Below are 15614 nucleotides of genomic sequence, written 5' to 3' on the forward strand. Positions count from 1 at the left end.
AATGTTTAGTCATGCAAGTGTGTGGTGGTTTTCATATGACATTTTCATAGATATATATAAGTAGTTAAGCACTGAAATGATTAATTGAAATGAGATACAATTAGCTTCAGTGTGATTTTCTTCCTCTTCAGTCAAAGCATGTTGAACAATGCAAATTGCTACTGACTCACCTGTTTTGTGACTGATGGATAACTCTCTACATGGAAACATGCTCTTTGACTGACTTGCACTAGCTACTGGATCATGGGCTCAATTCTTCATTATCCATTATCTTCTACACCACAGCTTCAGCTGGAATAACTGGTTGGGCAGAGAAACAGGTCTGTTAGAACACCAGCTCTGTTGGAACACCAAATTTTGATTATAGAAGCATGCTACACTTCATAGTGATGGCAATTGCAATTACCTTAAAGGAATCCAGGCTTATAAGAGAAGACTGCACATATTAACCTTTTGGCTAAGTGAGGAATAGGTCGAAGTGATCTCTCACTTACACAAGAGGCTAGTAGGTGGTGCTTTGCTGAGTGACAGTTTCTCCTAAAAGAAAGCTTCTGAATGTGTATTTCTAAAGAAACTCTGCTCACCTAGACTGAAAAAGACAGCTTTTCCAAAGTGGGCTCAGCTGGACATTCAGAAGTTATTACCATGCAAAATTTTTAATTTTAAATCCCAGAAAAATATCCTTTTTTGATAATGACAATATTTTAGTTTGTACCAAGAGAACTTGATCTACCAACACTTCCTGTTACAGTTTCATACAAGAAATAACATAAAGTACTGCAGTGATGAACACAGCAAAGACATACTTGGATCTGTTGAAAGAGTGTTGGAGTGGGTAACAATCTTTGAGCTAAAACAATGGAAAACATTGTCTGCATCTCATAAAAAAATAACAAAACAAAATCTACATTTCTAATACTTATGTTTATTATGAAACTGTCTCCAAATTAAAATAGCCCACAATACTCTTGGTTCCAGAGATTTTATGAGGAATAATTATTTTCCGTATTAGAAAAAACCCCAAACCCAGTCAAATAAAAGACAAAATAACTCCCAAAGTTCCACACAATAGCTATACATGAAAGGACTCCTAGCTAGTGCATCACTGTATCCAGAACAGTGGAGTTCCTACACATCACCACATTTCTGAAAGAGTTGCTCAAGCACAGGAGTGTCATGAAAACACAGGTGAAAATGTGTCATCTGCCTCACCCTGACTTGCAGCAGTCAACATGCACAGTATGGTGTGAGGGCTTGTGTAAAGTAAACCCCAGAACAGCAAAAAGCTGAAGCTCAGCAGAAGCCAGAAAATGTGTTTTGTTGCACACATTTTAAGTAATGTAAGACAGTATTTTTTGCCTTTTGTCTGACACATGTGATCATTGACATATGATTCCAAAACATCCTTTCATGGTATTTCCTCCAGTTTTTAATTGAAGACAATTTCAAAGATTGAGAAGTCTGTAGAGACACACTCAAACACTGTGTTTTCATTGCAACTACAATCAGAAATCTTTACAGTGTAAAGGCTGTACATGTACACCACCTTTCCAAACTTCCACTAGAGCTTTTTAAAAGAAAAGGGAAAAAAAGAGTAACGTTGTCTTACTGAAGTTTCCATTAGGTCTCTGTTCCAAATCAAACCCAGTCAAAACAAGTAATACAAATTGGTTTTGCTTCATGGTTTAAAGGCAACTGGAGTTTGCAGAACACTGAAGTTAGGCCTAAGAGGGTCTACATTACAGGAAGGGTAAAAAGTATTTAATACTCCTCTCCCCACAAATGTCACAGGAAATAGACAATAGGAGACATACAAAAATGAGTTGTAGCAAAGAGATTAAGAAAATACCAAAGCATCAGCTGTATAAAACCAATGGTAGCCCATATTTCTCTGAGATACAGAAGGCTGTGGTAATGGGAAAATGAATGAAATGGGCATTAGGCTTCCCACTAGAGCAGTCAGTGTAAAACACGGAGTGCCTCAATCGAGCAGCAGTGATCAGCAGTGGCGTGTGCTGCAGGGTCACGGCTCTCACCCTCATGTCCTGGTCAGAACCAGGAAATGATTTTCACCTGAATCAGATACAGATTTAAGACAAGAATCACTCCACTGTAAGCAAAGCTTTAGTGCATGTACTTGGTCTCAGAAAAAGCATTTGGCATTGGCAATCACATAGTCACAGAATGGTCACAGGCTGAGGCAGGAGATCTGAAGCTGTGACACCTGTACCCATTCTGCTGGAATTTATTAAATAAATAACAGATAGAAAAAACTACAAAAGGGCAAGAAGGAAACAGCATGGGGCACTTTGGTATTTTAAAACTAGCACTACTTAACATTGACCAAGACCCAAAAGACTCCAATGTCCACCCTTGTTGTTTGATCAGGTATTTTTACCATTTTCTGCAATGTTGTTCTTTATGAAAAACAAGCAAACAAAACCACCAACCCACCATATATTTTTCTTTTGATACAAAATATGCCAATATGGGAAACACCACATAAAGGGTAACCTGAATCTTATTTTACTGTAATCTGGGCTGTCAAGGAGAGAAGACAAATTCTTACTATTTACTAAGAAACTCTAATTTCCTCATTTTTCTACTTTGACATCTCAACCACTGTGTCATGTACTGTACTATAAACAAGGAGCATATAGCTCAAAGACAGAGAGGTTATAGAGTACAAACTCTCATTTCTAGAATTACTAAATTACAATTCTACAAAAGGTGTGAATATAAGGAACTTTTTAAGGTCTCACATGTACCACGAACCATGCGAATAATTTCAGTCAAATCTTCTAAAACACGTGCAATCAACCTCTAAATACTCGATGACCTCCAAATGTACTTTGCAAAGCTCTTAATCAGAAAAGCAATCAAATTCAAATGAAAAAGAAAATAATTGCATGGCATTTTCTCTTCAGAGTGGAAAATGAAGCCAAACTTTTCGTACCTGTTAGTTGAAACAATGAATGAAAGCACACTGCCATGTCTCATCACTAAATCACTTGTTCCTTCCCACTAGAGACAGAAAAAAAATGTGAATTCCTGATTTTTATAATAAACCTCTACCTTGCAAGATCAGTCATTGTTTAGCAAGGTTAGTGCATTTCTTAAGGCTTCCTCTTACCCTATTCCCCCAAATGTGTCATTTGAATCTCTTACTTCCTTTCCAGACATATCTGTATGAAGTTTATCCTAGACTGCTAAGAACTGACTCCAAAAAGCCAGGATTATAGGGGATAAGTATGTAATTGGGTACAATTACATCCTGAACCGAGGTAACTGCGTACATACTTTAGCACATCACAGATGCAACTGAGTTTAAACCTCAAGGGAAGGCTTTCAATCCCAGATGCACCATTTAACAGTGGGGATCAAGGGACCTTGGCAGGCTTGAGAGGGAGGCCAATGGAAACCACAGGAAGTTCAAGCAAGCCAAGTACAAAGTCCTACTCCTGGGTTGTGGCAATCCCAGGCACTCTTACAGGCTGCGTGAAGAATTGATTGAGAGCGACCTTGTGGAGAGACTTGGGGTGATGACTGGTGAAAAACTCAGCGTGAGCCATCAGTGTGCACTCGCAGCCCACAAAGCCAAATGTATCCTGGCAGCCATCCAGAGGAGTGTGGGCAGCAGGGCAGGGGAGAGGATTCTGTCCCTCTGCTCTCGTGGGACTCCACCCAGAGTACTGCAGCCAGTTCTGGGGCCCCCAATATAAGAAAGACACAGAACTGCTGAAGCACATTCAGAAAAGAGTCATGAAGTTGATAAGAGGATTGGAGCAAAAAGGAGAAAAGTTTAGGTTAGTTATTAGAAAGAAATTCTTTACTTCAGGGGTGGTAAAATACTGAACAAAATGCCTAGGGAAGCTATGGATGCCCCAACCCTGGCACTGTTCAAGGCCAGGTTTTATAAGGTCTTGAGCAACCTGGTCTAGTATGAAGTGTCCCTGCTCATGGCAGGGGGGCTGGGACTAAATGATCTTCAAGGTCCCCTCTAACCCTTAACAATCTAAGATTCTGTGATACCCTAACAGCATACGTAGTGATGGTAAATAATCTCAAGGGCTGTAGCCTTGACTCTACATCTGAACGAACATTACAGAGCATTGCTGAAGAGGACCAACAGGGACTAAAGGCCTCTGGCACAGGGATCGTTGTTGGGGACTGCTCTATGCCCTGGTATCACCAACACTGCAGTGTGGTCTATGTTGTGCATGTTGACAGTTCAGAGCAACATTCTGTTCTCATGAGAGACAAAATATTTTGCCAGAATGCCATTTTTGTAACCAACTTTTCAGAAGGGAATGGTTCAGTGGAGGCAGTAACCAACACCATGAAAGAGGTGTGTTTAAACTGATATTCTCCATTACCATTTTAGCAGGTCAGATTTCACAAATTATAATCTTAATTTAATTGATCCCAGGATGGTTTTATTTTAAAATCTTGGAATAATCTTTACAGTAATTACTAAACAGCTGCAAACATCATGGATAGGATACTTTCTATTGCAATCAGCATATTTTCATATGTATAACCCTGAATCAAACTGTATTAAATCAAATGCACAGAAGACAGATGAAAAAAATCAGAGGCAGAGAAACTTTTTGGGGAGAAGGAGATTTAAGTAAGGCTCCTTTGCTCCCTCAGTTATATTCATGGACATATAAGCTATGCAGCTGCTGGATTACAAGTTTATCTGGCTTTTTCAAAAGATGCTCTGTAGCAGAACTGACAGACCTTTTGTGATTTACAATTTCTGAGTTTTCTTACCTTTATTCTTTACTAAGTTGAGGTACTATTTCCATTCATGCCATTCCAACCTTGCTTTTATCACACCTCCTTTTTCCTAACACACAGGAGTTTCTATGGATAATAAAAGTTTTAGAAGTTTTCAAGAGGGACCAGTAGAATAGGACAAATCTCAGTTTTCAAAAGAAAGAAGTGACAACACAACTTTCTTCAATGAAGTCTATATAAAACAGAGTCTTTAAACATGTTTTATGGCATCAGAAATCATCTATATTTTACTATTTGCATAGGTGGAAGGAATCAGAAATGACCTCGTGGCTCAGGTTTCCAGCTGAACACAGCACTTCAATCCCTTTGTATATAGAAGACACGTTTGAGATTTTTTCCCCTGGTTTTTTTCCTTCCTTTATTTTTTTAACTTTTATACATATATGTGTGTGTGTGTGTGTGTGTGTAAGTCTTTGGTCTATAAGCAGATTGGTTCTGTGTGCACACACAATACTGTTGAACAGTAGGTTGCATAGAGTCTGTTACCCAAGAACCCTGCCTACTTTTGGCACTGCTGTCACAAATCACAAAATCACAGAAGAGTGTCCTGCAAGAGCTGTATGATCCTTAGTATCCTACATCAAACTTTCATCTAGAGACTGGAAGAAGTATGTATATAATTTTTAAAAAGATGTTTACTTAAGGTGTTATTATGTCTTCCTTGGGACACTATTTGTAAATCTTGAATGAAAAAGGAATGCACAATTATTTTACAAACACCCCCTAACTTTATTTGTAGAGGTGATGAAATACTGCTGAGCATCCAAAGGTTGCTGTGAATTATGCTAAGTGAATTTTGCTCAAGTTCTCACACTGTAAAAGAAACTAATTTTAGTAATGTATGACATTCTGCCTTCTCTCTCTTCTCCCTGCCAAGGAAGTGGCAATAATTTTGAGAACAATACCTAGACTGAGCTGAGTCGGAGGAAGAAATGAACTTTTCATCTGCTGTTTTTTCCATTACATCCCTGCTGTCAATCAGGTGAACGTACAAGAACAATTTCAGGAGTTAAGTCTGGATTCAGAATGGTGCATTTGAAGAAACACCTTTTTATATGGAATCTCTGCAAAAAGCTAAAATCTGTAGAGGTCAAAAATTGAAAGGCCAAAAAAAACCATAATAACGAATTTATCCAAAGTGCTGACAACAACGCTTTTGGGTATTTGCACAACAAATCAAGTCTACTTCTAATGCAATTAACCACCAAATTGGAATTTTAAATTATGATAAAATAACATCCCACAATTACCACTTTTTTTCCCCCCAAATTATGTTGGAAGAACAGTAACTGTGATTTGATAGACGATTTCAAAACCAGTACTTTAAAACACAAAGATAGCAAAAATATCTGAAGCAGATCTAAAATCTATAAAGCTATGTTCTATCTTACTGTAAGTAACAAATCAAGCAACTATTACTTATAGCAGATTCAGCAAAACCAACAGGGATGGACAGAAGAGATCTGAGCATGATGCTCTCCATTACCGAGAATCCAAGACGCAAAGTTTGAGAATGGATATTCCCTTTTGTCCAGAAGTTCCCAAAAGAATAAAAAATAAATAATATTTCAGACAGTACAAGTGAAAATACTGCTCCCATTGTGTCAGTTACATACACATACAGCATGCCTACGTATACAGAATGGTGTGCTGTCTTCATTCACAAACAGGAAATATGGCAGTGCGCTATCAGAATGCTTTGATACTCCTAATTTTTTCTGGTGCTGAAATACATGAATAAACTGCATTCACAACTTATAATTTACTTCCAGTAGCAAACAGTTCATTCTGTTCGTGTCTCATGATTGAACTGAAGGATTAATGCTCCTCTGAGGAAGTGGCACCAGTAAGATACCCATTTGTCCCATTGGCACCGCTGGTCCCATTGGTGGCGACAGTGCTGTGCGGGGCCTTTGAGCGAGGTACTGTTTCTTCCTCATCTGAGCTTGACTCAACGTCACTTCGGGAATCCTTTGCTACCTGTAGAATGTGGAAAAGAAGTAGGCAGCAGGTGACTGTAAGGAAACAGCTCTTTGGTTCAGGAGAATCAGAGAATTCACACATTTTTTCAATTTGAGTTTTGAAGGCAATTTCAGCTTTGGCTGCAATTTCTCCGCCTTTGCCTGCGTGCACTCGCTTCAAACACAGATGTCTGCACATACATATGCCACGTGCAAAGGCAGGGTGAGAACTCAGCACTGGTGCACTGAAGGTACTATGGCCAAGTGCTCAAGGCAAAGGGTTTTGCACAGACCGAAGTAAACAACAATCCAAGCTCTCAAATTCAACCTAGGCTCAGTCCCTCTGCCCTCCTACTAACTACACCTATATTTCCTGTCCTTCATTTGGAGTGCTGCTCTTTGACCTGGTAGTACAAAATGTTCAACCCAACTTCCTGCCCCTTGCTTCCCAACTCACTGGAGACCACATGGCTCCAAGGAACAGTGTTGTGTGCTCGCAGGAGGAGACACAAGTACTGCTTGAAATAAAACTCACCACATCAGGTAGCTCTGGTCTCTGACTTCAGACAAGTGGTGAGAATGGCACTTGTAAATGTGGACATAGTCCACTTCAGTCTCTAAAACAGGAATCACAGTTCAACTGTATGCCCCATATCTATCTATCTACCTCTGTATGTAAAAAAGGTAAAGCATAATAGCACTCAGATACTATAGATAGAAGTGGGTTTGAATGGTTTTAGGTGACGCATAGCCAAGAAGTAAAAAATAGCCTTTTAAGATAGTCTTTACTTATATATATAAATACAAACAATGGATAAATACCAAGTAGAAACCACAAACTAAAAGAACCAAACCACAAACACCAGTGTTGTCAGAATAAATCTTTTGCATAGTAAATTTAAAGAAACTTACGTGCAAGGGGTTCCACTTCCCAGCCTTCCAGCACAGCACAAGGGAAAGGATAAACAAGCAGAGTAAGAGAGGAGGAAGCAGTCTTTGAAGGCACTGGTATAATTCAGACAGAACAGCTGAGGCTAATAATTTCTAAAAGCAGAGCAGACTAAAGCATGCCTTCCAGGCAAAATAGAGCTCGTGAATGCACTGTCTGTCACAGATGGAGTGGCACATTCTGGGCTCTGCCAGTGCACGGCTCAGCTCTCCAGTACATTCATAGATAGCAATTTTCTGGAGAACAATCCCATTCACTTTGGGGTCAGTCACATCAATGTGCTCTGCTCTTTAAGGGCAAAGTATCATGACTTTACATGATCTGTAAGGATTAGTTCTACCATCTGCACATAAGCCCTGTGTCTGCACAGCAACTGTAATATATTTCTGGGAGTGACATCTTCCTGTCAAATGTACCACTGGCAGCAAGACACTGAACTCTAGCCCAAACACTCTTGCTCTGGGAATACTAGAAAGAGAATACAGAGCTCTTTGCAATACCTCGTTAATACCAAAACCCAGAAGAGGCTGTGATCAGTAATTTTGCCACTAGCAAACACAGCAGAATTTCATTTTGTATTATTATTGCTTCATTTCACTTCCAGCTGTGAGATGAACATTTTGCTAACAACTACTGTAAAGAAGAAAAACAGAACTGGCAGCCTCAAGAAAGCAGTTTACTTGTTGGGTTTCTTTAACCTGATTTCCCTAATGTAGTTTAGTTCAGTGTACTACATTGTAAAAAGGAAGTGCAGAAGCACATATAAAGACAATCACTATACAGAGTATATTAACTTATCTGACAATCATTAGGAGTGGGAAAAAGTTTCCAGGAAAGGAAAGAAGATCTAAAACAAGATGTGTCTTTAGTAGCATGTTACGGATTAGAAAAAAAAACCAAACCCAAACAAAAAGTGACCTCTATTGATAATGGAAAACTTAAAATCATGAAAGAGAACAGTGCTGTCTTACCTTGCCCTTTGAAATAGCTTTGTAGGCTGCCTTTATGATTAGGTAAGACCAAAAACAGTGCAGAATTTGAAGAACCATAAGCAGCACATTGAAGACCCACAAGGCAGGAAAATTGCCCAGAGCTTCATACAGTTCAAACAACGTCGTATTTAATATCCTAGAAAAAAAAAGGGATAGAAAAATAATAACGCTTTCCTTAAGCCAACAATCTTAAAGAAGTTATTTTTAAATCAAAATGACAAGCACTTCATTAGATGGGATCCACATGGACAGTTGATTTTCAAAATAATAGTGACTTGGACTGAATCACACAGGTGTCTCCAGAGAGAAACAACATCAAAATGTTGCTTTCAATATTTAACTCGATTTGTAAACATTGCATACAGAAAACAAAGGTCTTCAGTGTGCATTTCTTCTCTTCATCTATACAGCTAGCAGGTGTTGGTTGACTCAAATAACTCCTTCCCTGATTGATAAAAAAAATTAGTGGCCCCCATATTAGCCATTGTTCTGCACCAAATCTGATTTGCACACCACTTAAGTACAACCAAGAGTGAGGCTTGGGCAGTTACATCCAGGACAGGGGCAATGGGACCGTGAGGGGAGACCTTATAGCAGCCTTTTGGTACTTAAAGGGGGCTTATAAAAACATGGGGACAAACTTTTTAGTAGGGCCTGTTGAGATAAAACAATGGCTAATGGTTTTAAGCTAAAAGAGGGTAGATTTAGACTAGATTTAAAGATGAGGATGTTTACAATGAGACTGGTAAAACACTGGAATAGGTTGCTCAGAGAGGCTGTAGACTCCCCACCCCTGCAAACATTGAAGGTCAGGTTGGACAGGGCTCTGAGCAACCTGATCTAGATGATGTCCCTGCTCACTGCAGGAGGATTGGGCTAAATCACATTTAAAGATCCCTTGCAATCCGAATCATTCAATGACTCTAAGAAATTCAGGCAGTTCTACACATTTGAAACAAATTTTTGAGAATCAGCATTTCAGATGCAGGCAGTAAACTGATGTTACAATGAATTCTGAAGCTTTGTGAATAAAGCACTAACTTTCTGTTCAAATGCTCTGCCACAGCAGGTGATTTCAACCTATCTTAGCAAACAGCCTGAGAGCAGAGTGGAGAACAGTCAATAGAAACAATGACATTTAAAAAAACAAATAATGATTTAGGAACGTCTGTTAATTAGGGGGAGAAAAATAAGGCAATATAAAGATCTGTCAAACTTCATCCACTTTCCCTGCTGATGCAGGAATTCATGAAAAACCCCACTGCTCCTGTTTCACACCCACCATCCCCGCTGGTCACTAGATGGCGCGTTCAGCCCGCCCAGCACCGCGCCCCGGGACCCCGCACAGCTCCCGAGAACTCGTGCATACCGACCTCAGCTTTTACACAAACAACATTTGCCACAGCCCTTTCCAGCAACGTAAAACCAGTTTAAGTAGTGCTAGTGTGAAATATGTACAGACAACAAATCCGGAATAGAACGTTTAGTGGTAATGATACATGCCCAATGTGTGCAACTCCATTGATCAAAAATCAACCAGTGATTTCTGATACACTGGACTTAATACTGCAGGGGTATTTCATAGTACCTCTACCTTTTCATTTTTGCCTTCTTACAGAAGCTGAATTTTTATAACCTTCCTATACAGCTGTGTTTTTACACAGTCTTGTGTTTATGGTGTGAACAGCAGAAAATGTTTTCCAGTTTGCAAAAATTCCATCATTTTATTGCTTCTGTCAGGTAGAACTCTTCAGTCTCAGCTTTGTGCAATCTGTTCTGCCAGGGATAGCTATATTTGTCACAGTAACACCCCACTTTACAGTTCAAGGGGACACTCATCATATCAAAACAGACGTGGAGTCAGCACTGTTCAACTTCACCAGTGCTTACTGCAGTTCTAACCATTATATCAAATTCAAACTTGAAATCAACAACTCCTGTGTATAAAGTTACCATTGTTTACACTCAACTGCCTCTATGTCTAAAACTGTAAATGCCACAGAACTGTAAATGAAGCTTCTGCAGGTTTCTGTTTATATTTTATTTACTGGACCAAATTAATCTCTGGGCACTTCCACAGAAGTCATGTAAAAAGCAGCACTAGAGATGAGTTAGTCTGCTCTTGCAGAAGTCAGGAAGAAAGCGAGGCCAAAAAGAGCGCTTTTGGTATCAAAAACAGTCTCCTGTGCAAATGATTCATATATTGTGTATTTGATAGGGAAATAAGCCTCAATGAAAAAGAAGACTTCTTTCTAATCTGTTATGTCTGGCAAACTAAGGACAGGACTGGAATTTTCTATTAAAGCTGCAAAAAGGATCTCATTAATTGCCCAGCAATGCTAAGAGGGCTCAGTGGTCTGATGTGCAGGCTAGGTTTTCACGTGGAGCTAAGGCTATGTCTAAGCACCTACAGAGCAGAAGCTGAGTGAAAAACAGAAAACTACAGAAAAAATAGAAGTAAGCAAATAAACTCTCAAAATAAATAAATAATTTCATATTAAATTCTGAAATGGGGAAAAATTCAAAAGGTTATGAGTCAGAATATAAGGAGAAATTCTACTTGTAGAGACTGAGGAAGAAAGAGGTTAGACCATTTTCCATCAAATTCACTGCTTCAAGTATTCAATGGAAACATTTTAATCAACTACATAAATAATGGGGACTGGAAATAGCAGCACGAAAATAGATTACATGAGGAGAAAGTGCCTATAAGATGTATATGCAAATAAATCTTAGATTCAAATACTCAGAAAAGCACTTATATCTGTAAACACACTCGCTGGGACTTTTCAAAGCTCTCCAGTGATTAAATCCCAGCTTTTCATAATGAATGGTGAAAACTTTGATTCTTCGGTATCTGACTTGAAGCAGCTGGACTTGATCTCACAAGGGAAAATTATTTTTCAAGCTGCAAGTGCTCTACCTTTCTGAAAACTTTTGTCAGCATTTCTCAGATCTTTGCAATTTGAAACTAAATGTTAGTTTCTGCTTTTGAAAATAATTTCTGGACTGTTTTTTTTTTTTTTCTGAGCCCCTGGAAGGTTTTGCTAGCTGGAGAACATGACACAATTTCATGGAAGGTATTCTTCCCTCATTAAATGCATCCCAAGGAGGGTTGTGCACCTGGCTGTGTGAAGCACTCAGTTTAGCATCTTGAATTAAGCAGTATGGCTGATGAAAGCAAATAAAAATAAATTCACCACTTAAGATCCAATCTACTCTTACAGAAATCTGTGGTATTTTTTCAGGAACCCTGCCACAATATCTGAGCCACTGGGAGAGATAATCCTGTCGTTACTGTACTACCACTCTAATTAAACACTCAGAATAAAATGGACACATTTTCAACAACTACACCCGCAACACACCAACAGTAACACAGGTTTTTCCTCTAGTCACTAGCTCTTTATCTAGCCAGCGAAGCAGTACTTGGGACACTAGAGGTAACAGATCCACACTAACTCATTAACATTACAATCCCCTCCCACAACTCAGTGGGCCCAAATCCAGGCTCTTGGGTATCAGCTACTAATTCCTGGCAAGTTGATCCCTTGTCTTGCACCAAGGATGAAAGGAAAACCTGTAGATTAAGGGAGTTAAAGAAAGAGAGGAGTGCATGGAAGAGTAAAATCCTTATCTATATTGTCTGAGAACTGACAAAAATGTTCTGTGTTTGCTTCTGAAAGGATCCTGAGAGAAATGAAAAGAGGTGAAAAGGAGGATCATGTGAAAGGAGTAGGTATTCTTCCAGACAAGCAAGAAATTAATGATAAACTGCAGAATGATGCACAGCTGGATGATGGGCACTATTATCATCCAATGGGAGCAGAAACTGTGCAGCTGAAATTAGTGCTACTGCAAGCTGCCTTCCCTTCTGCAGCACTGTCCACTGCCCAACATATTCTGCTGCAACATGCTGAATTAAAGTCACCTTGTTAACACAGCACAATAGATGGAAGACTCAGATATGACCAAGGACAGCACAATACTATACCAGCTTGTCTAAATAATTCAGAATAAATGCCTTTATCCCCATTATGTGTATAACAGACAACAATACTCTACTGCACCAAAACACCTGTATTGGGACACCTTTCAATACTGCATACATTACCAAGAAAATACATAATTACATTTATGTAATTATGTAGTTACATTAATTATCCCATTTAGTGCAAGTAACTCAACAGTAGTCCTACCAGCAACACTTCAGTATTTCTGCCCCTTTTTAAAATTTTTCCTTTAAAAAACCAAACAATTGCACTTTCTTCTGCCACCAAAACACAGCAGTTTTTTCTTCATTATATTTGGTAAAAAGTGACTATGACCAGAGAATAAAGAGTCAGGAGTTCTAAATTATGGATTTAGCTGTTATATTAACTTATATGATCTAAGAAATTTTCAGATTTCTTTACACAGTTCTTTTTTTGTTAAAGATGGGCACAAAGTACTGGCACATCTTGTTGGCCACATAAAGATGCTGTGAGAATAATTAGTGTGTTTATAAAACACTGTGGACTACTTCCTTAACAGATGCCATAAAACTGTTAGGTAGAAAAAATATCACACAGATAAATTAAGAGCAGTGGAGTGTGAGAGTACATGTGTGTGCACGTGTTGATCAACCACAAGATGATAAATCAGATACCTTTCATCAGTGGTCAAGATTCACCTCTAGGATTTAGACCTTGATTGAATCTAATAGGACTGCATATCCCAGGCTGTCCTAATTACTTTTAATGACAGTGCTACATAACAGACCTTACACACAGATGTTTCTGCATGAAACTTCAAATGAGTTAAACAACTTTTTACCTGAGAAGTGTATGGAATCATACACAAAACAGTCATCAAATTCAGGAAACTTTGGTTTACAGCACTCCATGTACCAGAGTCCTCAAGCTGCAGTGCAGTTAAATATTTAATTATAGCAAATCCAGTACATAAAGGCTATACTGCCAAGTTTTTCATCTGAGTTTCAGCTTGGCCAGCTGCTGTGTCTACATCACTGTTCTGCTTCTTGGTTCTTGCTGAGTGGGAGAACAAGCTTGTTTCCCTTTTCAGATCCTGCTGTCTCTTACATTTCCAGCCCTCCAGAGTATCAGTGCATGGCAAATACATGAGAAGTAGCAGAGACCCACTGTGAACAGAGAACAGTCAGATGAACCAGTCACCCACACAGAAGCAATGAAGCAGGGAAAGGACTGGGGGAGAGAGAGAGAGATCATCTTTCAACAGCATCTCAGACTGTTTCATCAGATTGTTTGGTTGGTGATGCTCATTACCCTCCTTCTTTTAGAGAGCTGATGAAAGATCTCTGCAAAATGCAGTGACAGAAAGAATATAAACTATTGAGTCAGTATTCAGAGCAACATTAAATCCACACACTTCAATTTTATCAGTGAGGTCACCACCACGTGGCATTCTGCTCACCACAGCAGCCCTGCATCAGAGGATCTCCTGACATGGTACCAACACCTGCCCAGCTGCTGTGGAGATGGGTGGCTCCTGTCCTAATTCTAATCAGAAACAATATGTCTTTGCAGAAATTACAGCCCTGCCTCTGAAACTGTGTTAAGTCCTGTGTGCAGATCAATAGGATTTCCAATTACTTAACTAAAATGATGGAGCAGGCAGGAATTTATTCATATTTGATGTACTGTAGTAGAGACCTGATCAAGCCGTCACTGTCCTGGTTTCAGCTGTGCTTTTCACTCAATTCCTTCTCATCAGCAGTTACTGCCCATTAGCTGATTTTGCAGCCACTGGTATGAATAGTAGTATTTACACTCTTGTGGACAGAAAAAACAAAGACACAAGGTCCTAGGCACTCTCACAATCCAAACTCAAACCTCAGAAGAGTCCTTCATAGACATCAGGATATGGAGTGAACTCAAGATTCCTAGCAGAATGTACTTATACTCAGCAAGATGTTGTATCAGTAGTGTGTTATGGCAGAATGCTTGTGTAAAGGCCTATGATAATAACTCACAAGCACTGAAGAACTATATACTAAGTTATACTAAGAATGACACTTCCAAATCTGAAAATCTTCAAGCACATATAAGACTTGTATATGAGCAACAGAGAACATGTATCAAGATCCATTTTCCTGGACTGCATGTTTTTCTCCAAAGAGGAAAAACATTTGTTGTAAACTATAGTTTCCAATCTTTGCAGAAGAGAGTATCAGAATATAAAAAAGCCATCCTCCTGCCCCTTTCTGTTGGCTGAAAATAAGTGCAGTTGTGCTTAACTATGTGCAACATCAATGTCTGTGAAATCATCCCTAAACAGTTTTCAGTTTAATCCAATTTTCTTAATAATTATTTATACTTTCAGAGATATTATGGGTCAAACTCTGCTATTATGCAACAGCAATGAAAGCTATAGAATGTGCTCATTTACACGGGCACTGGGTTTTTCCCAGGGTGCTCAGCCACAATGACCCTCTCCTAGCTGAACATGAATGATATGCCAGCTCCATCACGGCTGTTGATCATAGTGTTCAAAAGTCATTTACTATTTCAAGCTGGTAAGTTAACTTACTCTCCTGCTTTTGCAGAGCTATGATTTTTACATCCCACATAAGTCAGAAGCTTGCAGTAGTGTTGTTCTGCTTTTGTATTGACTCTGTAGCACCACAAAATATGTGCCAGTAATAGCAAACCCTGGTGCTGAAGATATCTCTAAGAGAAAAGGGGCTGAGAAGAGGCAGAACGTTTGCACAAGTTCAAACTACTTACCTGAGTTGATTTAAAAGTGGCTAAGATGTCTGGCCACAAGAAAAACAAAAACAACCATGCTGCTTCCCTTGCCCTGACACATTTATGCTTGGCAGAATAATTCTGAGCAGGAGAAGTGCCACTGCACAGGTATCTGTTCTGTTTCCAATTGGTGCACAGGTTT

The 15614-nt window shown here is 39.1% G+C and overlaps 1 protein-coding gene across 3 annotated transcripts in view; it reads right to left on the bottom strand.

Moving 5' to 3' along the window:
* Positions 1-905: 905 nt before the first annotated feature.
* Positions 906-15614, bottom strand: part of CERS6 (ceramide synthase 6) — a 94440-nt gene continuing 79731 nt past the window's right edge. For 2 of the 3 annotated variants that reach the window (XM_039700949.1, XM_039700965.1), the window contains 3 exons: positions 8685-8841; positions 7677-7700; positions 906-6783 (listed from right to left, as the gene is read on the bottom strand). In XM_039700949.1, the coding sequence (XP_039556883.1) occupies positions 6622-6783; positions 7677-7700; positions 8685-8841 (343 nt within the window). In that variant the 3' untranslated portion in view covers positions 906-6621. The remainder of the gene's footprint in view (positions 6784-7676; positions 7701-8684; positions 8842-15614) is intronic. The other variant, XM_039700956.1, reaches the window with a different exon arrangement.

The sequence above is a fragment of the Passer montanus genome, unplaced genomic scaffold, assembly GCF_014805655.1.
Source record: "Passer montanus isolate IOZ18808 unplaced genomic scaffold, ASM1480565v1 scaffold1, whole genome shotgun sequence".
Taxonomy (NCBI): Eukaryota; Metazoa; Chordata; class Aves; order Passeriformes; family Passeridae; genus Passer; species Passer montanus.